This window comes from Larus michahellis, chromosome 1 (genome assembly GCF_964199755.1).
Source record: "Larus michahellis chromosome 1, bLarMic1.1, whole genome shotgun sequence".
Lineage (NCBI taxonomy): Eukaryota > Metazoa > Chordata > Aves > Charadriiformes > Laridae > Larus > Larus michahellis.
Window position 1 is genome coordinate 192861614 of NC_133896.1, and position 26127 is coordinate 192887740.

General features: G+C 43.7%; 1 protein-coding gene across 2 annotated transcripts in view; it reads left to right on the forward strand.

Annotated features, from left to right (window-relative positions):
- The first annotated feature begins 3762 nt into the window (after positions 1 to 3762).
- FAM124A (family with sequence similarity 124 member A) overlaps positions 3763 to 26127 on the forward strand; it is a 53361-nt gene continuing 30996 nt past the window's right edge. The window contains exons 1-2 of one of the 2 annotated variants that reach the window (XM_074572939.1): positions 3763 to 3914; positions 16324 to 16355. In XM_074572939.1, coding sequence (XP_074429040.1) covers positions 3856 to 3914; positions 16324 to 16355 — 91 coding nt within the window. In that variant the 5' untranslated portion in view covers positions 3763 to 3855. The remainder of the gene's footprint in view (positions 3915 to 16323; positions 16356 to 26127) is intronic. The other variant, XR_012585278.1, reaches the window with a different exon arrangement.

Genomic DNA, 26127 nt, shown 5'->3' on the forward strand with positions numbered 1-26127 from the left:
GACCATTGTGTGAGGGACGAGGAGGAGGTCCTGCTGCCCGCATTTCCTTCTGCGAGGACAGAGGTTATAGCAGCTGGAGGCTGCAGTGAGGTGGGTGCTTAACCTTGCTGATAGGAGCTGAGAAGGTTGACCTTGTACACAATCTGGACGTACAGCACCAGGCACATGTAAAGCTTCCTTTGGAAGGTAGACACCTCCTAATTATCTGCCGTGTAGGACTTATCAGGCTAACAGGTTTGAAAACAGTCATAAAAATTCACTTTACATCCTCTTCTTAAGTCCTACTTTAGATCTGGCCCTAGACAACTAGAAGTGAGAGAACTCCCCGCAGAACTAGCATTAGTTTCATGTCCTAGCGTTAGTTTGGTTTTGACAACAGAGCGGCTTACTTGTTTGACTTCTTTGAAGATGTCTCCTGATACTTTTGTGTCTGACAGTCTTTGTGACCACTGCTATTAAATGCTATTTAGTTAAAGGCTTGAAATTTGGGGAAATTTATCCTAGGAATATTTTCACTATAGCCTTATCTGTAAACCAGTATCACAGCCTCATAAGTATAAGAAAGTAATTAAAACTTACCTTCTCTCTTCAGCAAACCCTACAGAGGAGCTAATGTGAATCTCAGGTAACAGAGAAAATCTAAATAAAGGCCAAGACTTAACACCTCATTCATTAAAATCTCTGAAATTCTTGGAATTTAATGCAGAGAAGTCTCCTTTTCACCATAATTATGTGAAAGAGCAGAATAAAACAGAGTTAAATGAGGCAAATATATAAATAAGAGAGCCTAGAGTTTGTGGTAGCTTTACTTACTATCTTAATTATATATTTCCTTCGAATGTTTCTTTTTTCCCTCCCTGGGACAGATGGAATAAATTAATCTTAAATGCAGCATAAAATCTATTCCAGATCCTCTCATATGCCAGCGCTTAAACACAGCTAACTAGAATAATAAAAGTCAGAGATGGAAAAGATCTATTAGCTGACCACCTAAAATTTTACGTACAAAAATGTATCAATTTAACTTAACCTATTTCTAAATATTTAAGGAGGTTTGGTTACATCTTAAATCAGTTCAACAGTGGCGAGAGTCAATTTATTCCACTTTGAAATCACACTTTAAAGCAAATGGAAGTGACCTGCTTTTAAGCACAGTTGCACTAACTAAATAAACGCATGTGTGTAGACCAAGAATCAGAGTGACGGCAAGGTCTGGCCAGTCCTGGTAACAGGGACTACCGATACCTCCTTTGGGGGGCTCAGCGTCCTCCACTGCCATTGCAGTTGATGGAGAATAAATATTTACCTGTTCCCAAAACAGATGCTCAAGCTGAGAACCAAGATATACTGAACTGATGTCTCTCTCGAGCCTTGGAAGAACCTCTTAAACATCACATTATGTGTGAGAACACGTTAATGCCTCTTACCTGAATAGGATGATTCAGATATAAGCTAGCTGAGAACCACACTTACTTCTCTAGCCAGGCACAGCATTTTGGTCCCAGTCCTAAAAGAAATCACATGCATTTAATTTTGTGAGTAAATTGGTTTAGATGGCAATTTACCAGTCACGAAGGACAGAAGAGTTTGTTTCTGTATATTCTGAACGACGACTATGCAGATGCCTGTACAGGAGTGTTCTGTATGAGCACTTTTTACAGCAGTTTGTCCAACCTAGCTTTTAACAACTTGCTGGGGGAAAGATGGAAGAGGGATTGTAGTTAAAGGGGCTTATTCCATACCTAAAGCCTTATATTTATGGGAATGTTTATGTGCAACGCTCCATGTAAACCGAAGTATCATTTATACCGCTTTCAGAATGACATGCGCGCAAACCTAGTCAGATACTCAAAACAGATTAAACACCAACTTTCCTCTACAATGATTTTTGTTGAATTCTTGATGAATAATAGAGACTGAAAGTTTCTTCTAAAGATCGCTGGAGACACACGGTGGACTGACCTCCTGTGAATGCCAAGAGGCCGCAGGACTGCACAGGAGCCCAGCGTCTCTCCACAGCAGAGCAGTGGGAATTCGCCAGTTTCTATATATAACATTTTCTATAATGAACATTTCTGGGTTTGGTGCCTGCTCGTTGTTCCTCCAATATGCTAACAACACTTTGACAGCTCTTCCCAAGGTGTTCTCCTTTCCTTTGATTTTACAAGCGTCCTTCCCGCATCCAGATTATTTTAGGGAAGCGGGGCCATACACTATCAGAGACAACAGTGGCATGAACTACACCCAGCACGAGCCTATGTTAAACGATCTTAGACGTTACTTCTGTATGCCTATATACTGCTTAATGTACCGCTCACAAGCACGAATGTGTCTTGAAATGAAGCACATCAATGCCATGCAATACAGATATAGCCAAAAAAGTACTGGTAGAAAACAAAACCAGTTTAACACTCCTTATGTCAATGTAAGATTGTCTTGTGCAGTATATTTTTACATTCTTGTCCATCTTATGTCTCAGATATTGAGATTTTCACTATTTTTCTTCTTTTTTTTTTTGTAAGGCAAAAATAATAATAAGCAGAAGAAAATTATTTTTTTTTTTAATTTTTTTATTCTGATTTTTTGCTGCAAATGGTCATCTTCTGCAGCTGATAGTAATTTGGTAGTTGGAGAATTTTGAAGAGAAAATGTCAATTCATCGAACCTGATATTTTCCACAAAACATTAATGTAAGAGGTTTCCCAGTTTAGGGGTAGATTTATTTTTTGAATTGTCCCACAATATCCAGGTATTGTGGGGAGCACTGAACACCACCTGCCAGTTCGGTGCTTGAACCTGATCCAGAAGAGACACTAGTGCTGGTCTCTCAGCTTGGAGACACAAGCCAACAAACCAGTTCTGTCCCCTTCTCTTGTCACCTGCTACAGCCTGAATGACCAAGTGGATTAAAGAAAGACTAATTTTTTATCGTGAGTGAGAGATTGGTTCGCACCTATGTGGGTGAATATTTGTATTTATGTAAGCGATGGAGAAACAGAGAGGTTTTCACCTTTAAATATAAAACAGGAGGGCACACATGACATGCACAGGATACAGGAGCTTATCCACAACTTTTCACTGCACTCTCACGTTATTGAATATGACTGTCCCACTGCCAGTAGGCTTTCCTACATCAGCGTTTTCTTCACAGGCAGCATTCAAAATGCTCCTTTTTGCACCCCATTGGGTTTTTTGGTCATCATTACAGAAATTCTCATGGGGTTGGAAAACCATCCGCTGCCCGCTTCTGGGTGTAATTTCAAAAGGATTATATTTGATGCAATGAGCAAGTGCCAGGCAGCACTAAAGTGAGACTGGAGAAAGCTCCGCACAGAGCAAGACTTCAAATAAGGGGCTGTGAGAGCAGATCCTCCAAAACCAGATGGGTAGCGGAGGACGTCCATCCAACATCTCTTAACTTTCCCTGGATATGGGGCGCCGTACCTCCCAGCCCTTCTTCCACCTGGAAAAACAAAAATGATCTCATGAAGGTGCCGAAGTAGTTTCTAAAATACGAGCATCTAAACACGGCGGCCTGTCGACAAGCGTGGATGAAAGGTTTTTCTCTGCCGGACGGAGCTATTTCGAGGGGACCGGGCGAGGCAGGCGCTTCCCTTTCCCTTCCGACCGGGCTCCCCCGCGGCGGCAGAAGGGAAGGGGGGGCTCGGCGGGGCGGGGGGGCCGGGCCGGAGGAGCGGCTCCGAGCCCCGGGCAGGCGGGCCGGGGCGGGCCGGGCGGCGGCGGCCGCAGCCTCCCGCAGACGGCGGAGCGGCGGCGGCAAAGGCAGAGGCAGGTCGCGGCAGCCGCCGCTCCCCCGCGGGAGGGCGGGCGCGGAGCCCCGCCGCCGCCGCCGCCATGGAGAAGCATCCCGGCGGCGAGGACGACTGCGTGGACTCGGGAGCCGAGACGGGCGGGTGAGTGGCGGGGGTGGGGGGGTGTCTCTTACCTTCCGCCTCCTCCCCGGGCCGGGCCGGGCCGTGGCGGCGAAGCGGCGGGGAGCTCCCTCCCGGGCCGGAGCGCCCGCCCGGCGGCTGCACTTGTTGCCGGCGGCCGCGTCCCGGCAATGTCGGGGCTGGGACCGCGGGTGGGCTGCGTGTCCCCCGGGCTGAGCTCCCCTCCGACGGACGGAGGTTGGGGGGGGTGGGTGGGGGAGGGCGTTCTGTGTGATCCCCTTGGAGATGGGGAGCGCGCCTTCCCAGGGGCGTCACCGTGCTTGGAAAGCAGGGGGGAATTTACCCTCTCCTTGGGTTGAGTAGGGGAAAGCTCCTCCAAAAGGAAGCTGAGGGGAGACCTTATCGCTCTCTACAACTACCTGAAAGGAGGGTGTAGCGAGGTGGGGGTCGGTCTCTTCTCCCAAGGAACAGGCGATAGGACAAGAGGAAACAGCCTCAAGTTGTGCCAGGGGAGGTTTGGATTGGATATTAGGAAAAATTTCTACACCAAAAGGGTTATCAAGCATTGGCACAGGCTGCCCAGGGAAGTGGTGGAATCACCGTCCCTGCAGGTATTTAAAAGACGGGTGGTCGTGGTGCTTAGGGATATGGTTTAGTGATGTTTTTTGGCAGTGTTAGGTTGATGGTTGGGCTCAATGATCTGAAAGGTCCCTCCCAACCCTAGGCGATTCTATGCTTCTATGATCATCCCCTTTCTACACGTGAGGAGGAAGACACTAAGAGACCGTGGCTGTGGGCTTTAAGTTTGAGCTCCAAGGCCGTTGTGCTGCCTCAGCGGTGGGGCCCAGCACCGTGTTTTAGGGGCCGTAGACACTATTGGTCAGGGCTTGGTGCTGCACCATCACTGTATCCCAGTATAACTTGTGTTGAGGATCGTCTGGAAGCATGCCCAGATACCTAATGCTGTCCTTGTGGCAGTGACACCTGGACAACATCAGGCAGAAAGAGCTGACTCCTTAGAAGCGCCATGAGAGAGCCACAAAAGCAGGTTAAATTTGTAAGTACCCTGAAATTGAGTGGCTGTTGTCATGAGGCTCATTGTACCGACCTATGAAATGCTGCAAACTCTGGTGGTGGTTGTCCAACCTGTAAGTGTCATGTAAGAATCAAGGAGAATGACTTTTTTTTTTTTTCTGACTTCGTGACCCTGCTGCCAGAGGTGTGCTATATTTGTTAGTTGGATGACTTCTGCTAAGATTATGGAGCTGCAAGAGTGATCCGTGGGATCCCCAGTTCAGCTCCCACCTTCAGCCCGTCTCTGTGGGAGTGGGACGGAAGTGCTTTCCAGCCTGTCCTACATGCTGCTGCCGTGTCATCTTGTTAGTGAGCCTTTGCTCCTTCTCTAGCTCCAGACAAAAAGAGGTTGCCCGCTCATTTTAACACTGTTCTCTCCTAGGTCTTCGTTCTGCTCCCTTCTTGCTTTCCCAACTGTATTTCTCCCAGCACCTTCTCTGGTGTATTTCCTTTGGTCTCTAGTCTGACTGTTGCATGGGCACAGGTCAGACAGCGTTCCTGTTCGTTCTTTGACTCTTTCTCTTCTTCCTACCTTAAAAGCACATGCTGAGCTTCAGGGAAAAAGCAGGTACCCTAATCTCAGACTGATGCTGGTGAGTAATAGCACCTACTGTTCCATCAGGGCACCACACTGATGTATGAGACCGAGAGGATAACAAAACTGTAAAGACCATTCTTTTTTGCAAAGTGGCATCAGGTGCCCAGCACCGAAACTGAAGTAGCGATATTACAAATTTAACAAAAAAACAGTGGAAATGGAATGCAGCGATCTTTTCCATACATCCAACTACTAATTCAAATCAAATTTTTTAATCTCTTCTGTGGTCTGGGAAGTTAAGGATTTTTTCCCTAACCTTAAATAGTTGTAGTATTGTGGTCACACCTAATGGGGAAAGTTTTAAAATGTTTTATGTGACACGAACTTAAAGGAAAAATCCAGGCCTCTTTCCAGATAGTGGGATAACAGGGTTCATTTTTGGGGAATGTGGGTAAAAGGAAGACAAAGTAGCCAGTGAATTCATGTCTGGTCCAAAGCTCAAAAAATCCTTGACTGGTCAAGTCACTCTTCATTTGCTGTGTTTATCTGGAATAGGAAAACCTGGGTTTCCTCGGGAGGCACACTCAGAAGGATGTGACACAGCTGGTGACATTAGCTTTTAGACCTCGGTGACCAGCGTGACAGCTGCTTGTGTCCGCTGCTAAAGAGGTGCTAAAGCTGATGATTTTATGAAGCATCCCTGTCCCAGGCTCGACACTGGAAGGTGTAGGTCTGTCCGAGGAATTTGAACAATGACCTGTGGCAATTAATAACTGCAGTGCTTTGCACTGAAGTTTGTTTTGAAAAGCAACGGGTCTCTGCATTTCAGTTATTATTTTTAGTTCTGTTTAGCAGCTATTTTAGTCTCATAAACACGTTGCGTATGTCTCTCTCACAATGTTTATATTTCAGCTTTCTCACCAAACCAACTGTTCGCAGCACTTGCTTTTCCCGCTTCCCAGAAGATCTGCTTTTTGCTTTGTCTCAGTCCCATCATAGCTATTGCTAAATTGAGCTCTTTTCGGTTTTCTCCAGTTACTCAATGGCTTAAAAAAAAAATAAAAAAATTCATTAACTAGTATGACGTTCAGCTGTCATCTTCTGAAAGTACAAGGAGAGACAACTGTCAGAGTAATTCAATAACAGTTTTGCATCAAGCGGTCCCTTTCTGTCAGTCAGGGAACAATAGCGGGTAGTGACTGTAGTAAATCCAGGCGCTGCAAGCCCTTGTCATCTCGATGATCGCGTGTAATGATGTTTGAGCCCCTATAGAGAGCCTTACGCTGAAGCTGCTTATAGCAGCTAACCAAACAAATACATCAAGTGCCCTACAGGGCATATGTTTCTTAAGGTTTTGCTGTGGCTTCCAGCTACAAGAGCAGGTCGAACTCTGTGCAGGCAAGATCGATTACAGCTCGAAGCCTTCATTTTCCTAATCCGTTGGAAAATACCTTCCTCTTCCTGCATTTGCCTCGGTAAATGGGGTTGGCAAAGAAGCCGCTGAACAAAAAAAAGTGTATTTTGAGTTCCTGAATCCAATAAGAATGGGTTGAGCTGGTGTTGTCAAGTACCTAAGTAAAGGGAGTAGAATATATAAGCCAAATAGTTTATATTGATGAGATTTGAAAGAGTTTGACCATCCTTGGCCTTAGAGATTTTGCCTGCACAAATTGTGTCTTCTTGGGAAATCTGTTTTGGGGCTTTTTAGTATAAAAACCTTATTTCTTCAGCTACTGAAATCTTTTACCCCAGCAGTATGCGAGACAGCTTTCTCTGGTAATAATTTCAGTACTGGATTTGTACTGTAAAACCTGACATTAGGAAATAAAAAATGGTCTTGTATTGGTCTTTGATTAGAAAGCAAAAGGAAAAGCAAGTGGAAGAAATTGAAGGGAGGAGAAATATGTATGTTTAAAGCACTGTACATAAACTGTAAAGAAAAACAAAAAAGCTAGAAAAATTAATACTAAGCTACCTAAAATGAGTTGTAGAAATGTTCATTTTCAAATTATCTTGGTTTTACAAGCCACGCAAATGCTGTTATTTCACTATCCTTACTCTGAAGACCAGAGCAAAGTTTTTGGGGGCTGAAACTCCCAAGGTGACAAACTAAAACAATTTTGGAAGTTGTTAGGCATGTAGTTTTGAAGCAACGAGACGGATTCTTGCTACCGCTGATGTGACGGGCAAAGCGTCAGCTGAAGTCGTTGTATTCAGGACTGATATCCCGAGTGACGCATAGTGAATGTGGAAAACGGGTAGTTTCTGAGACCTAAAAGTCTTAAGTTTTTTTGATTCCTAAGCTTTTATTTGGTCCTGTTAGCTGTGTTCAAGAACCACTGCTGTTGGAATGCTCCCTCCTATTTATTGAGTGTATATGCCTTAACCGAGCATAACACTTCAGTGAAGTAGCTGGCATTAATGAAGATTTCGACATATGTGACAATCCCCAGCAGAACTTCACTTGTTCCCTTAGACAGCTGTGAAAGCCCATGTCTTAAAGGGTTCACACTTTAATCATTAGCTTGCTTGCTAATAGTATTAAAATTTCCCTAAGCGCTTAGTTTTCTCCTTTCTCACTTAGAAATCAGCTAAAGTTTTGAGATGTTATAACTTTTAACTTATTTGAAGTTGCAGCTTTTCCACTTGTATTTCAAAAATTTATTTATTTTCTTAGAGAAAATGGGGAAACTTCACTGAAGTATGAGGCTGGGATTTTTTTTCTCTGTTTAATAAGTTAAAAACCTAAATATTTATGATGCAAACCGAATTCATTAGTAGTTAATTGCTGAGTATTTGACGAAATTTAGGAAGAAGAAAAATTATACTGTCTCTTTGGTATCAGACAACTGCCAAGGAACAGTTCAATGATATATAGAGAAACCTATGGTAAAACAGATGAACAAAAGATGCTTGAAGCTTAGGGCATCGTACCATGCAGCAGCTATTTTTAACATTTGTTTAGCAAAATCCATTACTGTTTGGTAAGGTTTGATCCCTCCTTTTAATTTTCTCCTGTGGTTCTATCCTTCAAATTAATTTTGCAGAGATTATGTTAATTTTTTGACGGTGCTTTACTTGTTTGTTGGTTTTCCGTGTGGATCTCCATAGCTGTATGTGTGACCCTGGCCTCTGTTAACTTATCTGTTAAGCAGATAAAAAAAAAATATTTATTTGTTTGTTGCAGTTCTGTAAAATGTGTGAGACTCTAAAACAGAAAATACAATTGCTAATAGGAGACAACACTTAAAGGAAAAAGTACTAAGAAAATTGTAATTCATGTGTGTCCTCAGTCAGAATGGGTTGCTTAAATTATTAAATGAATAGTTGAATGGTGAGAGGTTGTTTTCATGTCACATGTTTCTAGCTTTAGGGCATTCAGCATTTACGACTTTGTCATCTGTATGGTAGTCCTTCTAACATGACACGTCAGTCTTGTCACACATTTCATCCATCTATGAGAAACTCTTAGGAATAGAAATCACTGCTGCTGAAACCTATTTTAAGGCCTGTTTTTACCTTGGGCATTCTTTTTTTTTTTTTTTTTTTTCCTCTGAGACTTTTGCTTCCTATATATCCATCATTCCAGATGTGGCAAGGTAGACAGCTTGTCTCTGGTTTTACATTCAAATAATATGAAGTGGAGCTATTTGTCACAAATTGGGGTTGAGGCACCATTTCTGACCGGATTTAATTGGTGGAATGAAGCTGTTTGGTTGAAAGTCAGGGTGGGCAGACCTGCTAGCGCGTGGCACTGGGGCTGGGCCAGTTGAAACAGACTCTAAAGCACATTCTGGTGGCCAGGAGGTCTGTGCTGACACCCGTGATGGTTACGTCCAAGCGGGCAGAGAGGTTTGCCTCCAGCTAACTGTAGCTGTGTGAAGGTTAGGTGTTTGGTGTAAGTTAGGCTGCTGCTTTTGTTAGTTAAAAGTGACAGGACCCTGGGAGGGTGACACACCTGCTGGCTTTGGATGGGCAGGTAGGTGCCACCTGATGCGTCCCTCCGGGGAGTGCCGTGTGAATGAGTGGTGAGTGGGGTGCACAGGGACAGTGTGGTCCTTGCCCCGTCAGATGCATTTTGAAAGATTACAAACAACCCTTCATCCTTATACAATGATGATGATGATGATGTCTCTCATGTGGGGCCTCAAGCAGCGTTGTTGGTAATAAGCTCCTGAGTGTAGTAGATACAGCTGAGGGATGGGAATCCATCATCTGACTTCATCTCTTGACTAGAAGTCCAGAGCAAGGAGTTTTAAGGCAACATGCTCTGAGTTATTGCAGTTGCCTTGATTACAGAAGTACGGTGAAGGTAATGGATTTGCGTTGGACCGATATGAGTGAAGCAGATTGTAATCTGACACACAGGAATTTGGTGAGAAGAAACCCAAGACAGAGCTACAAAGCTAAATCTTCTGACTCACACATTGGGCTTTAACTGCTATAAAATCCTCCTGTGTTCCCCACGGAGCGCTTTCTGGGGGAGAGAAGGCAAAGAAGCTGTTAAATACAGCTCTTAATATGAAACAGTGAAATCTGAAACAACGCTCGGTTGAAAAGGCAGGGGAAATGTGAATCCAGCAGGTGCCATTCCATCAGGCCTGAGCAAGCCAAGGATGCAGACAGCAGAAGAGCTAGTAAACTTTCCACGATTTCATTTTTTGAGGGGATTAAGGGGTCCTGGCGGTGGAGACCTTGGGTATATCGTGGTGTAGTACTGTGGTAGAATAACTTGAGAGATGTGGGTTTTTTACACAGCAGACTGCCTTGTGGAGGTGCTGCCTGGCTTGGAAACCCCAGTTACGGCCATGCCAGTGCATTAAGCAGCATGTGGGGGTGTCTCTGAGTTGTCCATGTTGCTGAATACTTAACAGGGTTGGTGGCATCGGTTTGGACTGGGCCATCTAGCTCTCTGCCATGTGATTATTGGTTGTGCTTTAGCGTGGGCCAGGGACTTGTTTTACCACGTTACCATGGCCCAGGGACTGTTCCTGGCAAACCGCTTGCCAGTCTGTTTTGGAAGGCAGGATATTTTAATGGTACAGGTGCAGACTGTTTCATGGCAGTTGGCCTCAGGCCCAGGCGGTTCTCTTGAGCGCAGTTGTTTATTAGTGTAGATGTCACTGCCGAAGCTACGTTAACGTGATGCTGTGCCGTGGCTGATCAGCATGCCGGAGTAACCCAAGCACGGTGCCACACCGGTGTAGCGACGTTGCTTGTGTGATTCAGAGATGTAACATAGTCCTGCATCTTGCACAAAGAAGCAGGTTGGGTCGCAAGTTGTGCTGGCAGCTCCTTACTGGTATTCAGTGAGCTGTTTCCCTTTCTTGGGTGTTTTGGGGCTCTCTATTACTAATCAGCAATGAGTAGTGCACGCTGATCTTGGAGGATTGCTCAGGATCGTTTGTGCTCATGATGGTCTTACGCTCTCTGATAACATACTGTCCTGTTCCTTGAACGGCGCTGATGGGAATCGAGGTCCCACATTTATCTCAAGCTTCTACATTGCTATTTTAATGTCTCTTGACATGTTCACAGCTCCTCTTTGCTGGTGGGCTGACAGTTAAGCACAAATTCTTTGCAGACTGATGTGTCTTTTGACTGAGCGATGAGCCCTCCTTTTCAGTACCTCCCACTGCTTCAATACCCTTTTTGATCATTTTTTTCCTCATTATGTGCCTATAAAGGGAACAGTCCTCCATTTGTTCGGTTTCTGTCCTGAATGTCTCTTTCCTTTTATCTATAATGTAATATCTATCGGAGGAAATAGCTTGCTGCAAGACCATGTAATTGGCCTGGAACCTCTGAGCCCCAGTATGGCCCCAGTCTGTCACCATTAAAGCCCACGAGTGCTTTACTCTTGAGTTACCCTAATGGGAAAATCCTCTTCCAAGGGAATGGATAAAAGCTGTACTCGGGATGTTTGATGGAAAGAATGGGAAGGAACAAAGTTGCTTGATGTTGAGAGAATCTACATGACCCAGGAGATGTTTATATTAGTGCTTAATTTTTCTAATGTGTTATCTTGTCAAAGGGAATGTTCATTGTGTTTAAAAGACTTACAGAAACTTCAGAATTTAGTATCCTAAGTAGCTGACTATAAGGGAAAAAAAATGTGTTTTGTAAGCCACTTGCCAGCGCATGCCATGAATCTGAATGGTTTGTGCTAATGTTTTGAAAATATTAAGGACTTTACTAACGCTGCTGCTATTTTTGTTCTTAAGGACTAGATTCAGGACAAAGAAATTCTGAGAAAGGAGGGAGCCAGAGGGAAGACAAAAGGTGATTCAGGTTGGCCCTGAGAGTACACAGAGAGACTCATATTCGTCCCATTTGGTTTTAGACACATAGCCATTAGGAATGTGGTTTCTGTAGGCTTCATCTCTAAACAACAGCAAGGGAGAGACACGCTTCAGACCTCTCTTTTTATTGACTGTAGAGGGGGCTTAGGGAGGGTACAGTCTTCATTTCAGCATCTGAGGCTGACATAAGCCTTTGAGCTTAATTATCCTTTTGTTTTTTAATTCTGTGTATGTCAGTTATGCAACAAACATGAATTAAATATTAGCTTGAACCATATTAGAATTACAAAAAAAACCCCAATACAGTCCTAAAGCCTATTAAAATGCGTCTGTGCAATTAGTCTCCAAGCACACCGTTGTCTCCTCCTTTCTCACTCCCCATCTTTTTATTTTTCCTCTTGTCTCATTTTTCATGTCCTGCCCGTACGTAGCCTGCCACTTCCTCGGTTCAGGACTCATTAATTCTCCGTGTCCCATAATGTGCCTGCAGCACTTTGGGATAATAAAATAACAGTGTGAAGTCATAGCAAGCTGCTTCTACTTGCAGTAAGCAAAAGGCAAAATGTTGTCTCACCCCTCTCTGAAATACAAGCAGTGCAGATTCATATTGAATTAGCCGCCAACTGCTGAACACAGATACATTGAAGGACAGCCCCAGGCTGTTTTCAAACAGAAGTGCAGACTAAATGAAGCCTTGCTTGGGATGCTTGGAGGCAGCTGGATGTATATTGCTTGCCTCTGGGCTTGTGAAGAGTGGCAGGTAGGCAGTTTTCACACCCTTCCAAGTATACGTGGTGCCAAAAAAATGATAACCAATGTGACTTGCTGCTGAAAATACCGTGCACGTTTTGTGGTCCGCACAGCACTACTCAGCCAGCCCCTGGGATGGCTTCCCCTTGGTCCCTGCCCGGGGCCAGACTGGTGGTGGGTACATGGCCCAGCAGAAGGCAGAAGAAGGTCTCCTCTGCTCATGTCGTTACTGCCTCTGCCTTTCCCAGCTACACAAGGGTCCTGGGGGAGGTTGGTTGAGGGACAGCATTTTATTCACGGAGGAGGTACTATTTGGCAGGTATATATCGGGTGGCTGAGAGGGGCTGCCAGTGACCTAATTGTGATCTCTGCCATGTGTGACAAAGATGTTTACTTGCTCCCTGGCATTACAAAAGTGGCTGGGGTAAAGGAGGGAGAGTGAGAGACTGCTGCAAGCCCCCATCAGCAACTCTTGGCCCAGCATTACACAGACCTTCTCCAAAAGCTACGATAACCTCATGGTACTCGATGGTATTGGTGGATTATTTTTCTCGAGTATTGCAAAAAATTCAGATTGTGTCACCTTTTGCCGGTCCAGCAGGATTGGCAAGAGGAGTTGGGGGTAGTTCCTCGTGGTCTTTGTCACCTAAACCAGTAGTTTTAGCATCTGATCTGCAGAGTAGATCATGCTTAACCAACCTGATCTCTTGCGTAACCAACCTGATCTCTTTCTATGAACATGTGACCCGCCTTCTGGATGCGGGGAAGGCTGTGGGCCTTGTCTATCTGTACTTTGGTAAGGCCTTTGACACCGTCCCCCACAGCATTCTCCTGGAGAAGCTGGCGAATCATGGCATAGACAAGTGTAGTCTTCGCTGGGTTAAAAACTGGCTGGATGGTTTGGCCGTGCCCAGAGAGTTGTGATTAATGGGGTGAAATCCTCTTGGCATCCGGTCACCAGTGGTGTCCCTCAGAGCTCAGTTTTATGGCCAGTTTTGTTTAATATCTTTATCGATGATCTGGATGAGGGGATTGAGTGCACCCTCAGTAAGTTTGCAGATGACACCAAACTAGGTGGGAGTGTTGATCTGCTTGAGGGTAGGAAGGCTCTACAGAGGGACCTGGACAGGCTGGATCGATGGGCCAAGGCCAACTGTGTGAGGTTTAATAAGGCCAAGTGCCGGGTCCTGCATTTCAGTCACAACAACCCCAAGCAACGCTACAGGCTTGGGGAAGAGTGGCTGGAAAGCTGCCCAGCAGAAAAGGACCTGGGGTGGTGCTGGTGGCCGGTCAGCTTAACATGAGCCAGCAGTGTGCCCAGGTGGCCAAGAAGGCCAACAGCATTCTGGCTTGTATCAGGAATAGCGTGGCCAGCAGGAGCAGGGAAGTGATGGTGCCTCTGTACTCGGCACTGGGGAGGCCTCACCTCGAGTCCTGTGTTCAGTTCTGGGCCCCTCTGTACAAGAGGGACATTGAAGTGCTGGAGCGTGTCCAGAGGAGAGCTACCAGGCTGGTGAGGGGTCTGGAGACCAGGTCATATGAGGAGAGGCTGAGGGAGCTGGGCATGTTTAGCTTGGAGAAGAGGAGGCTGAGGGGAGACCTCATTGCCCTCTACAACTACCTGAAAGGAGGTTGGAGAGAGGTGGGTGTTGGCCTCTTCTCCCAGGTGAATAATGACAGGACCAGAGGAAATGGTCTGAAGTTGCAGCAGGGGAGGTTTAGATTAGATATTGGGAAGAATTACTTTACTGAAAGAGTGGTCAGGCACTGGAACAGCCTGCCCAGGGCGGTGGTTGAGTCACCATCCCTAGAGGTGTTTAAGAAACGTCTAGATGTGGCACTTCAGGGCATGCTCTAGTGGCAGAGATTGTAGATTGTTTGGTTGGACTCGATGATCTCAAAGGTCCTTTCCAACCATGAAGATTCTATGATTCTATGAGTACTGACTGCTAAGCAAGGGGCTATGAAATATGGTGATGATTGTAATTGCGTTGTTTCTTCTGCAGAGATATGTCCATATTACAATTGAAAGCAGCCACTGTAGTTACATGGGGTTGATGTCCTTTATTCCCTTGGATGCTCGGGACCCTAGAGTATGAAGGTATCCTGAGAATATGCTTAGATGGTGTCTATTTCCAGATAAATATCATAGGAGTCAAAGTTCACATGTTTTTTTAATTTACAGTAATATTGCAAACTTGTTGCAATTATTTATATAAAACAAGCATTTAGGTTAGGATCCAAGAACTGTGTTACGGCTCCCCGAACAGTTTGCCTGTTATGTTCGGGGCACTGCAGGGCATACAGGCGAGACGTTAATTGTGGCAGAGAGCTCTGGTGAGAGGGGTCTGTTTTGGGGACCCAGCGAGGTGGGGAGTGGAGGCTGTGTGACTGTGAACTCCAAAACCAAACACTCAGAAGTCACAGGTAGGGCCTCAGAAGTGGAAATTTTTATTTTATTTTTTTTTTTAATATTTGGTGATGGTGTGGTGGTTTTACCTTAGTATTTCTGAATCTTCAGGACATAAATGGGCCATGTTTATGAGTTTTAATCAGCCCAGAATGGGGTTTTCAGGAGTTTGGGGTTATATGCAGCTGCAAAATTAATTGCACTGTTGCTGGAAATACTTAACTGCTCTGACTTTCTCACGGGTAATCCAGTGTCATGGTTTAACCCCAGCCGGCAGCTAGGACCATGCAGCAGGGCAGGGACAAGAGGGAGAAAAGGAGGGGGGGGAAACCCCAACACCTCATGGGCTGAGATAAAGACAGTTTGATAGAACAATATCAGAAAAGAAAAACAGCAATAATAACAACAATAATAATAATAATGACACAAGTCATCCTCACCACCTGGTAAATTGGTGAAATCGGTACCTTCCTGAGCAGTGATTGTGGCTTCCTGCCCCGCAGCCAACCCCATTTATATACTGAGTGTGATGTCTATGGTATGGAATATTCCCTTGGCCATTCCATTGTTCTGTCTATGCTCCTTCTCAGCTTCTGTGGGAAGCTGAAAAAAGTCCTTGAATCCTATAAACATCACCTAGCAACAACTAAAACAATAGACATTATTGACATTCCTTTCAGACCAAATTTGAAACTGTAGCAGCCACTAGAAAGAAAATTAACTCTATCCCAGCTGAAACCAGGAGACATCCAGTACACACTGAAGGAGAACCAAAGGGCCTGTGGTTTTACTGAGAGATGTCTCAAAGACGAAAAGTGTTTCCTAAAGAAAAAGCTTTGCCATCTAAATGTTTATGTTTTGTTACTCATTTTGTGTCTTCCCTGGTAGTTGTGACCGAAGAACAATAAAAATTCTGCTCTTTGAGTAGAGTTCTCTTAAAAAAAGAAAAAACCTGCAAAGCAGCATTTAGAGGCCATAAGGTGAGGAAGATGAGGAGTAGAGTCAAAATCTAGTAGTCTTTTGCTCCTAACCTGTGTCTGAAGCAGCCTATTTTTTCTTGTAGAGAGCCTTTTGAGCTTTAATTTTTACACTTAAAGGTAGGTAGCATGAATAGGCTCTAGATAAACCCCTAGTTGCTTTATGTAGGTGTTTTCAAAATTCATGCAAGATGCCAGTTTTTCTGAGGCCATGTTCAAAGCCTGTTCCAGTTATTATTTTAGCACAAAAATAATGCTAAATGGGTGTTAAGCTATCTTAATATCCAATATGAGTTAGATAGATGTGGTACATTTTTCATTATCTCTTCTAGATTTAATAGTCTAGCTAAATGGTCTAACTAAAATCTTTGTCTTGCAGGTCTGAGTACAGCCGTATGTCCTCTACCAGCAGTGAGTATAACTTTGAGAATTTTTTTTTAAATGGATTCTCATGTTTTCTTTTTTCTGATTGGTAATATTTATTAACATCATCCTAATGTTATGATGGAGTTAACTTGGACACAGTGAAGCCCCCGTTTCTTCTCTTCTTGGATCTATGTCTAGAAACAGTATAGAAAATTAAACTGATTGGATGTTTATGAGCAAAATATGAGCCATGTGTAAAGTCATAAATATTGGAGCTCACAAGAATGCAAGGCAAAATGAGAACAAAATCTGTAGACATGATGTGGCCAGCGCAAATGGGTCCTCAGCCAAATGAGTTTGCAGTGATGAATGCCATTAAAGCTGGGGGACGCAGGAATAATTGAATGCTTATTGTAAGCTGGTGCCAAGGAAGCACTTGAGAGCAAATTCTGTGAAACATTTCTTTGATTTCAAAGATAGAGGCTCCAGTAAGTGTCACAGTCTTTCTAGATGTTTACAATAGCCAGCTGAATTTCAGGTTATCCAGCTGATAAAAGATGAATCCTGGTGTCTGGATTGTTTTTTCTTTGTTTTTCATCAATGCGAAATGGCGTTTTTTTTCTTTTTAAGGAACAAGGAGCCCTTTTTCAGTCCTCTTTCTGTCCACTCCAACCATTTTCTTAGTTGTAGGACGTACTGTATCCACAGCACTTTGAAACGCAATAATGCTTATTCACGCGCAGCTACTAGTATCTCCCCCTTGTCAAAGTGCAAGGTGATGCCTGTCTCCCTGATTCACACCTAGACGGGAGCTTTATTTGTGCCAAGCAAGCAGAGCAAAAATTCACAGATGACTAATTGTGTTTTATAATCTGGATCTTTACGCGCCATGAAAATCAGAGGGGAAGAAAGCTGTCAGTTTTTTCTCATTCACACATTCTGGCTGAAGCGTGGAGAAGGGTTATTTTCCACCTCCCGTGGTCTTCAGCGAAGGGCTTTTATTGATTTCCACAAGAGCTGGATCAGACAGGGTTTGTAATGTCTGGCTCCTGAGCTGATGTGACTAGCAGGGAGCTCGCTGTCTCTCCTCCATCTGCTCAGTGTGTGTGTATCTGAGAAAAAGAGAATTCAGGGCAGCTTTTTCCTAAATTCAGTTGTTTCAATAGAATTCTGGTTTCCCACTGTCAGGCGTGATTCTTGAAATGATTGGGAGGCAAAATCCAGGCAATCAACTTTTCTGTGATAGTAAAAGCATATTGGATTCGACTGGTTATACCGGATTTGTGCCCCGTCACCCCCTCAGTTCACAATTTTGGGTGATGGCTTGGGGAGCGTGCTGCCATCTTCCTCCACTTTTTGGGTGGTGACTCATGATTATTTGCTCATTGGGCAGATAAGTTCAGAGGACAAGGTGTAAGTAAAGTATTTCTCATCTAAAAATTTGGGGTTGATCCCTTAACAGCTTTGCCTGACTGCTGCAGGTCTTACAAATAAAGGTAACAAATGACATTTGTCAGTCTTTGTTTTTATGAAATGAGCTGTTTGTAAGGGTAATTTTTGGTTATGTGGCAGCTCCAGCATGTCGTGCTCACTGCGGTCACCTCAGTGTCTTGCTGGCCGCGGCTGTCCAGAATATGTGGGGATTACAGTTGTATTTCAACACCAGTAATTTGTCAGTACAAGGAGGTATTATCATTACAGCAAAGACACAAAAGTTCAGGAGATGGGACGGTCTCCTCCTTTCTCTTTTCTGCTTCCAAGGCAAATTAACGTTGCTAGAGCTTCATGAGTAGCAGCGTTTAACTTCGCATTTTGTGGGGTTTGTGTGGTTGGTTTGGTCAGACAGTGCAAGAGTAACAGAAACAACTACATAAAAGGATTTCAGTAAAATAGAAATGCTTTCATGTCGGAGGCTGGCAGTCAGGGGGTGCATAATGCATTTGAAGAAAAGATTATTGGGGGAGAGATATTAGGGGAAAAAAGGTTATTTGGCCATTTTAATTTCTTTGGTGGAAAGCTTCAGCAAGTGCTATTGTTCATAGTACAGAAAGCAGTCTAATCAATGATGCCATTAGGCCCTAACATAACACAAAATAAGCCGTTGTAAATTAAAAAAGAATCTCCATTACCTCCAGCTGCTTCATCTGAAGCTCCTGTTCTACTGAAGTGGAGTTTATCTAACCAGAAGGATTACAAGCTAATTTGGTTTTACAGGGGTCTTATTCAGTGGTACCATCGAGGCTCGTGTTTCAGTGTTTAATAAATGAACGATCTTCCAAATTTCTGGATGAACTCCACTGGACGGCAGTTTTCCACAGGCACGCCAAGAGAAGGATAAGAAAGATTTAGCAGGTGAACTAAGAACGGCGGCCTATATCACTTGCTGCGATGACAGCAGCTGAACAAACTGCAGGGCTTTGCACCACTGCAGAAGCGTACAGAAACCCTAGAGCCCCCCACGTCGGAAGTAAAATCTCATCGGCCGATACATGGCAATGCAAGGATCATTCTGTACATGCACTATTTCTAGTTTGGGTTTTTTTTTCCCTAAGCATATGGCAGCAGTTATCGTGGGCGACGTACTATTTCAGCAGTTCCGAGCCCTGCCTGGTGGGTTGCTTGGACCTTGGGTCTTACTCAGCATCTCAATTCTTTTCTTCTTTGCACTTGTGTCCCAGCTTTGGGTAACCCAAAAATGCTTTGTCCTAGCAGCACGTGTCTAACGTTTGTGGGTCTGTACAGTGAGTACTTTGGGAAAAAGCACCAAAGTTTGCAGAGCGTGTTTGTTTCTGCAAGAAAACGCAGCAGTTATCTGCCATGTGGGCTCTGGCTGTTGTCAGGGTGACTGTGTGCCACTTTGCCTTTTTGTTTTGAGAGGAGTATGTAGGCCACGCAAAGCTGTCTGCTTGATGCTGGGTTTTGAGGTATTACAGCTTTGAATGGTTCAGCAGCGTGCTTTCAAGGAAGAGAAGTGCTAAATTAATTTTGACATTTTTTCCCTCTGACTTCTGGTGTGTATAGCCACTTTTCCCTTTGTTCTTTAGCAGGAGGGGAGCTTTGTCTTATTAGGATGTTTTGCCCATTGGTGTGCTCTTCATTAATCTAGAAAATGTATTAAGCTTCTTTTTGTTCATATGTTCAATTACGTTTTCAATTATGGTTTTCAATTATCATTAGGGATCACTAATCATATATGAGAGGGAATTGTGCTAGACACTTTACACACACAGAAGAGACCTTTACTCAAAGTACGTGATACCAAAATATAAAGACCATAGGTGGCATATGGATACAGACAGTTGGAATCACAAAGAAATAATTAATTAGTGTTGGTCAGCACAATAAGCAACAGTCTCTGCACATCAACATTTTAATTATCTTCAAATTGCTTTGAGCTATGTGTTTCAGGGATGATTCTCGACCAGGGAAGGGGAGTTTTGGTGGGGGATGCTTATTTTCTTCTCTGCATAATCTTTCCATTTATCATAATGGCTCTTCAGAAAGACTCAAACCAGAAGTGGGCATTTTGTAGCAAGGCTTTCGTGATTTGTAACATTTGAAATATTCCGTACCTACTCAGCTCTGGAGCCAATTTAACGAGGTTGTCGTAGAAATAATTGTGGGAGTCGTTTGGTTTTTTTCCCCTGACATTTTTCAGCTAGGCAATCAGTCGGGAGCTGCCTGGATACACGTTTGTACTGCTCCAGCTAGGTCGGTAAATGAAACGTAAAACTGGCCCTATGGGATAAGATGCAAGTTTGTGGCAGATTTTAGGGCATTTGAGATAGTCGAACCCTGTAGCACGCGGTGGTTCATGTCGTGCTTCTCAATGAGGTAAAGGGCTTGTCGCTCATCCACTTTGCAGTTGGAAAGCTGGTAATTTGCTTTCCCCGGCTCCTCTGCCTTTCCTTTAGCAGCTGGGGAATGATTGAGTCCTTCTGGGCTGTTTTTAGGTTGTTTGTATTCTTCCCTGGTAAACCTGAGAGCTGGGATATTAAAATTTTATTTCCGTGTTGTGCATACTTCCTAACCCATGGAATTTCACCCACTTTCTGGTTCTAAAAATTAAGCGGAAGAGAGTTTCTTTTGGCAGATTTACAAGTATGTGGGTTACCAAGCACGTTTCGTTTTTAATAAAATTAATCTTTAAGTTATTTTCTGTTTGGTATTCTGTTCCTGTGCTAGTATAAATTCAGATCTTTGTTTTGAGATTTGGTCAATGTTTTGCCAGTGTCATCTGCATCAGCTCCTCTGGGCTGATTTTTGGCTCTTATTTTCTCTACAAGTAGCAAGGGTTGCCGCAGCCGGTGGCAACATTAGAAGCAGAAATGACCTATTTGTACGTGCTGTCATTCTGAGGACCCATCAAAAGCTGCTCAGGTGCAGATGTAGCCCATCAGGTAGGTTGTGAGGGGTCGGTGTCAGGCCACCTGTCCCATCCGTGCTCAGAGCTGGCCAAGGCACAGTTACATGACAGTTTTGACACCACTTCCATACCGTGCGCATGTAACAATGTGCCGCCTCTCTCTTTTGCTCTTTCTGTTTTGTCTGGTTTTCTCTCTTCCCCCCACCCTCCCCTCCCACCATGGCACCTGCTTCTTGATGTTACCTGGCAAGAATCTTCCTCATCCCTCTCTGTTTGAGTTATTAGATTTTAAGCGTTGTTGGAAGGAAATGAGAAGAGGAAAAAGTATCCCTGAATAAAAGAGAGAGTCAGATCCAGCCTGAGTTCTAGGCCCTTTATGGAGGAGACCAAAGTCAGCGTCTCCAGTAGTTCTCTGATTTCTAATTCTTAAGAATTTTTGTTACTGAACATTCCAGAGACCAAGAGACATCCGTTAAAATGGGCACTGATGGATCTTTTGACAAAAACCAAAAGGCGTAGCCTTCGTGGTTGCAGAGATAATGGGAGCTGCGGGAGCGTAAGGATCTATAGAATTAAGGAGATGCAGAGGTGCCTTGTAACAATAGCATATGGAGAAATGGCTTCCCATTACTTGTGTATTGTTTCAAAATCTGACTTCACTTAACTGTTAAAGGTGATGAAAAATAACCAGGAGCAGGAAGCGGGACTGGGTTTGTTTTGGGCTTTTAAAAATCTGGCACAAAGCTGAAATTTCATAACATAGTTGCCTACTTTAAGTTAGGTTCATTCAAACCAGTTCTGAGCCAGGTGCTGCTGGATTGGTTATCTTCTAAGTATATTCCACCAAACAATGTAATTTAATAAGTGTAAGGATATAATTATATTATTTTACTGCAATGCAAAGATATACTGTAGTATGTTGTTTCTTATTTCCGTAGAGAACTGAGATGCTTTTACAATGGCTGGCAATGAGCTGTATTAAATACAATTGTAACAACAATTTACAGTGGGCTTGCCAGCATCATGCTGCATTTCCAGAAGGTGTTATTATAAAAGGAAGACTAATTAAAGTATGAGGGGAAAATGGAAGAGGAAATTGGACCCAAATCATGTTGGGCTCTTAGCCTGCAGCACCTGTCAATGTTGCAAATTCAGGTGTTTTATAAAGTAGTGAAATCTGAAGTGTCAGCTCTTGGGGAAAATACAGTGAGCATCTTCTGCATATCCTGCCTGGCCTTTGTTATGCTGCTAGAGGTAAAGAGCAATGCTCTTTCCCACTGTGGCTCTGTGAAGAAGGAAAATGCCACTGCTACATGCCACCTGCAGGCTTTGGCTGCGCAAAACGTGTTTATGTAGCTGCTTGTCATCAAATTCCACCACGGTGAAGGAACAAATGCTTGTGTACAGGGTAGAAAAGTGTAATACTGAGCCACAGAAAGTTGAGGTTGGAAGGAGATCGTCTGGCCCAAGCCCTCTGCTGAAAGCAGGGGCGGTGAGAGAGGGGTGCTCAGGGCAGCATCCCATTGTGTTTTGAATAACCCCACAGCCTCTCTGGGCAACCTCTTCCGGTGAGTGACCACCCTCACCGTAAAAATGTTTTTTCTTATGTTTAAACAGAATTTCCTGTATTTCAGTTTGAATCATCAGCCCAGAGCAACATCGGCAGGCCCTGTTGCTCTCCAGTCCCTCATTTTCCCTCTCAGTTGCATAATTTTTAATCAACAACCTCCTGTTTTGCTGGGGTATTTGACCACACAGCACCCTCCCCACTCCCAGCCCCACCACCACCCCAGTCTCATCCACAAGCATCAACAGATGATGCATCCTGATTTTCAGGGAACCCTCGCCTATGTCGGGAACGGAACAAAGTTACCACTTCTGCTGAGCGCCATTGCCTGGAAACCATGCTGGAGATGTTGATATTGAGTTAACATTGTTATTTGCGCTTTTACCTTTCAAGAAGTTGAGGTTAGGATGCGGTAGTAGGAGAGATAGCATCTTGAGGTTGGTCTTACTGCATGTGGTTATTTAGAAGCATAAGGAGTACAGAGGAAATGTGCCCTTAAAGACATGACTAAAGATGTCCAGTGGACCGAAAGAGAAGATAAAAAAGAAATGAGGCACACTCATGTGTAAGGACATGCGCAAATGAATGTGTAACCGTGCTTGAAATCATATCTAGTTTTGATTTTTGCATGCAAAGTGTGTGGCATTAACCACAAGCTCACCCTTCCCCTTGTAAAGACTGAAGTTCCTGTTTAAATGTATTTAGCTTGCAGTAACCCTCGTAGCTCTGCTCTTTGTTGAAATCAGAGTTTCACTCTTTGGGATCATTTAGCCCACACCAAGCCGTGTGTCCTGTGGTTAAATTACTTCCTACTGGCTTTGGGCTAACTTGGGATTTCTATATCGTTTAGGGTATAAGTGTACCCTAAATAGTTACTGGACTGGGGCTACTGAAACTCTGTTTTTGTTGTTTTGTGTATTGTTTTCTGACCACATCCAGTCAGTTGGTTTTTTTTCCTGTCATGTAGATCCAGCAGATATAAACTGGATAAGTTATTAAAAATAATAATAATAATTTGTGTATAAATGACGATCTGAATGTTTTTCTAGCTCCTCTTTTAAGCACACATAGTCGTAATCAAAACCACATAAGCAAATATATCCTCTGGCTCATTTTCAAGCATGATTCAGGAGCACAGGTAATCTTTGATAGACATCGAGCTATCAAGTGCCACACAATTCCAGTAAAAATTCACAGGAAAGATTTTAGAGGAAGTTAGATTGGATTATTAGGTGATGAGGGTTGGGTTTCCCTCAGTGGAAGTGTTACTGCTGCTGTCCCAGAAAGCCACAAGGAGCTAGGCAGCCATTTAGCGGGTCTTTTACCGTGAGCAATGGGCTGCAGGAAAGATCTTGGCATTCCAAGTTCAGCTGATAGAGTGATGCCAATGATCTGGAAATTGCTGAGACGGCTGTCTGAATTGTTAACGCCCAAAGTGGGAAGCTAAAAAAATAAATCTGTCCCATGGCAACTCCTGACTCAGAGGCAGTAGTTGTGGTAGAACGGGAGAAGCCATCTGACTCACTGAGTCTAATGACAAGACGTGTGAAGGCTGAAGCTATTAAGGCAGTTTCTACTAAATGCGTGCTGTTTTGACAATGCCAACAATTAGTTTCCTCGGTTTATGGCCACAGTACATTATCGGGATGTGTTTTCTTTAATTTGAACTTTTAAAAATAAATAAATAAAATCTATCTACGCAAGCTCGGTGGGCAACTGGGACATTTGGTAATTGGTGCGTGCCACATTCTAGAGCAGTAGATGTCCACTGCCTGCCTCATTTTTGTGGGTACCTCGTATTTGTTTATTAGTAGTTTCGGAAAGAAATCTTGTATCTGTAATTTCTAAAAGGTTCATGAAATGTTTGCCAGGTGACTCCGGGCTGCCACCATATGGGATCAGGATGAAGCACTGATGACAAAGCATGCTTTCTATTACTGCTTCCCTTTTCCATCAGCTGTTACAGGGTAGGTCTTTTGAAACGCACACTGCTGTCGGCTGAAAAGATTATGAGATTCAAAATAGTTTTCCACTGCTGTCGAGTCCAAATGGTTCCTTTGCTGTGATGCTAATGTTGTTGATTGTCTACAGAGACACAAACATGGCAATGCTTGATCATGCCTCAGGGTTTGATCCCGTAATTTCTTTAGGTGTGTGTTGCGTGTAGATGCTTTGTTGTGGCTTCTACCTTCTCTCTGGCTGGGCTTCCCTGCCACCACTTTGTGATACCAGGAAGGTTTATGCAAAAGCGCAAACTGATTAAAAGAGGTCTGCCTGAAAATTAACGTTTTTAGTCAGATCGGTTCTCTGAATGCCACCAGAAGGCACAAGCCTGATTACTGCTTGTCTGAGAGCTTCTTTTCAGTCTGTTTGGAGACTGTTTCAACTTGCACCTCGACCTGACACGTGGGAAGCACTGGAAGCACTTAGCTGGGAAGAGTAGGGGGAAGAGTGCCAGCACTGAAGTTTTAAATTGTCTTAAGCCCATCATAAAATCACACTCTCAGTTAACTAGAGTACATTGTGTGAGGTATGGAGCTCATTGTTGGACCAAATTTGTCAGCTGCTCAAGTGTACAGTGTTTTGTTTTTTTTTTAAGGCAATGTTCTTTCTGCCCCTTTATAAAAAACATATTTTTGAGAATCTTAGCTTTACATAGGAGTTGGTTTTTAAGAAAATACAATGCTTGCAACCAGAGGACTTTGAACAGTATGGTGTTGGACGCAGTTTGAATGCTGACATGCATTGTACAGCTTTTGATTTACTGGTGATTGCTGATGGGAGTTTTATTGAATTACTACACGTTGCACTCTGTACAGAATCTGATATTAATACTAAAGATCAGTGTCTGGGTTCTCGCCAAGTACAACGATCCGTATCTTTCCTTAAGAAAATTTTATGATTGGGAAGGACGTGCATCTTTGCAAAGCTGAACTCCTCTAAAGTGGAAATCTACAGCCATTTGGAATACTGCTCTTTCTGTGTTTCAATTTCAGGCCCTCTTCCCTTCACTAGCCACCTAGAAAGCGAGGTGACTCTTTTTTTATTAATTCTACATACAGTATAAAATAATAAAACAAATTAATGTAATAGTTGAGCATTAATAATTCCTGCACCTTCCCTGCGTTTCTCCACTGGACAGAACTTGGCAGCAATATAGGCTGGTACATAAAGTCCCGTGCCTTACTCTGGTGGTCCAGGCTCATTTGTGCCAGTAGCATCACCAAACTCACTGGGGCAAACCCTGTGAGCAGCAGCTCACCATTGTGCTTCAGTTCCCCACGCAGGGGTTTCTGATTAGTGGTTCTTCTTGTGTGTTTCTGAAAGACACGGGATGACCATTGCCAGCTGTTTTCCACAGATCAGGAATACTTTTCAAGGTATCAAGAAAAAGTTTCCTTGCCGTTTCTCTTATGGGTATTGGGTCTCCTGTGAAAATTAATCTTTATGTGATGAAGCCATTTGAGCTCCTAGATGGGCAAATAGGTAGATTGTGGCTTTTGAGTGAAGACATCCAAGTCAGTGAACACAGTTTGAAGATGCCAAATCATGTGAATCTGTTTTATGGCATGGACACATCTGCAGACCGAGACTCCAAGACAGCTCTTGAATTGTGGTGAACTGTGTGGGAGGGAAGGGAAGAAGGGAAATGACAACAGCTGACATCCAGGAGAATGTCCCTGAAGGTGTGCGAGTACACCAGCATTTTGGGGGTCTTGCTTTTCAGCAAGTTAGTAGCTGAATCTGTGGTTGAGGAGAGTATTGAAGCAAGACTTCAGTGATCTCCGGAGAATAAGTAGATGATTTGGATTATTTTTTCTTAAATTGAAATTCTGATTATTTCTAACACTGCTGTTGCCAATGTAACAGATGATGTCAGCAGC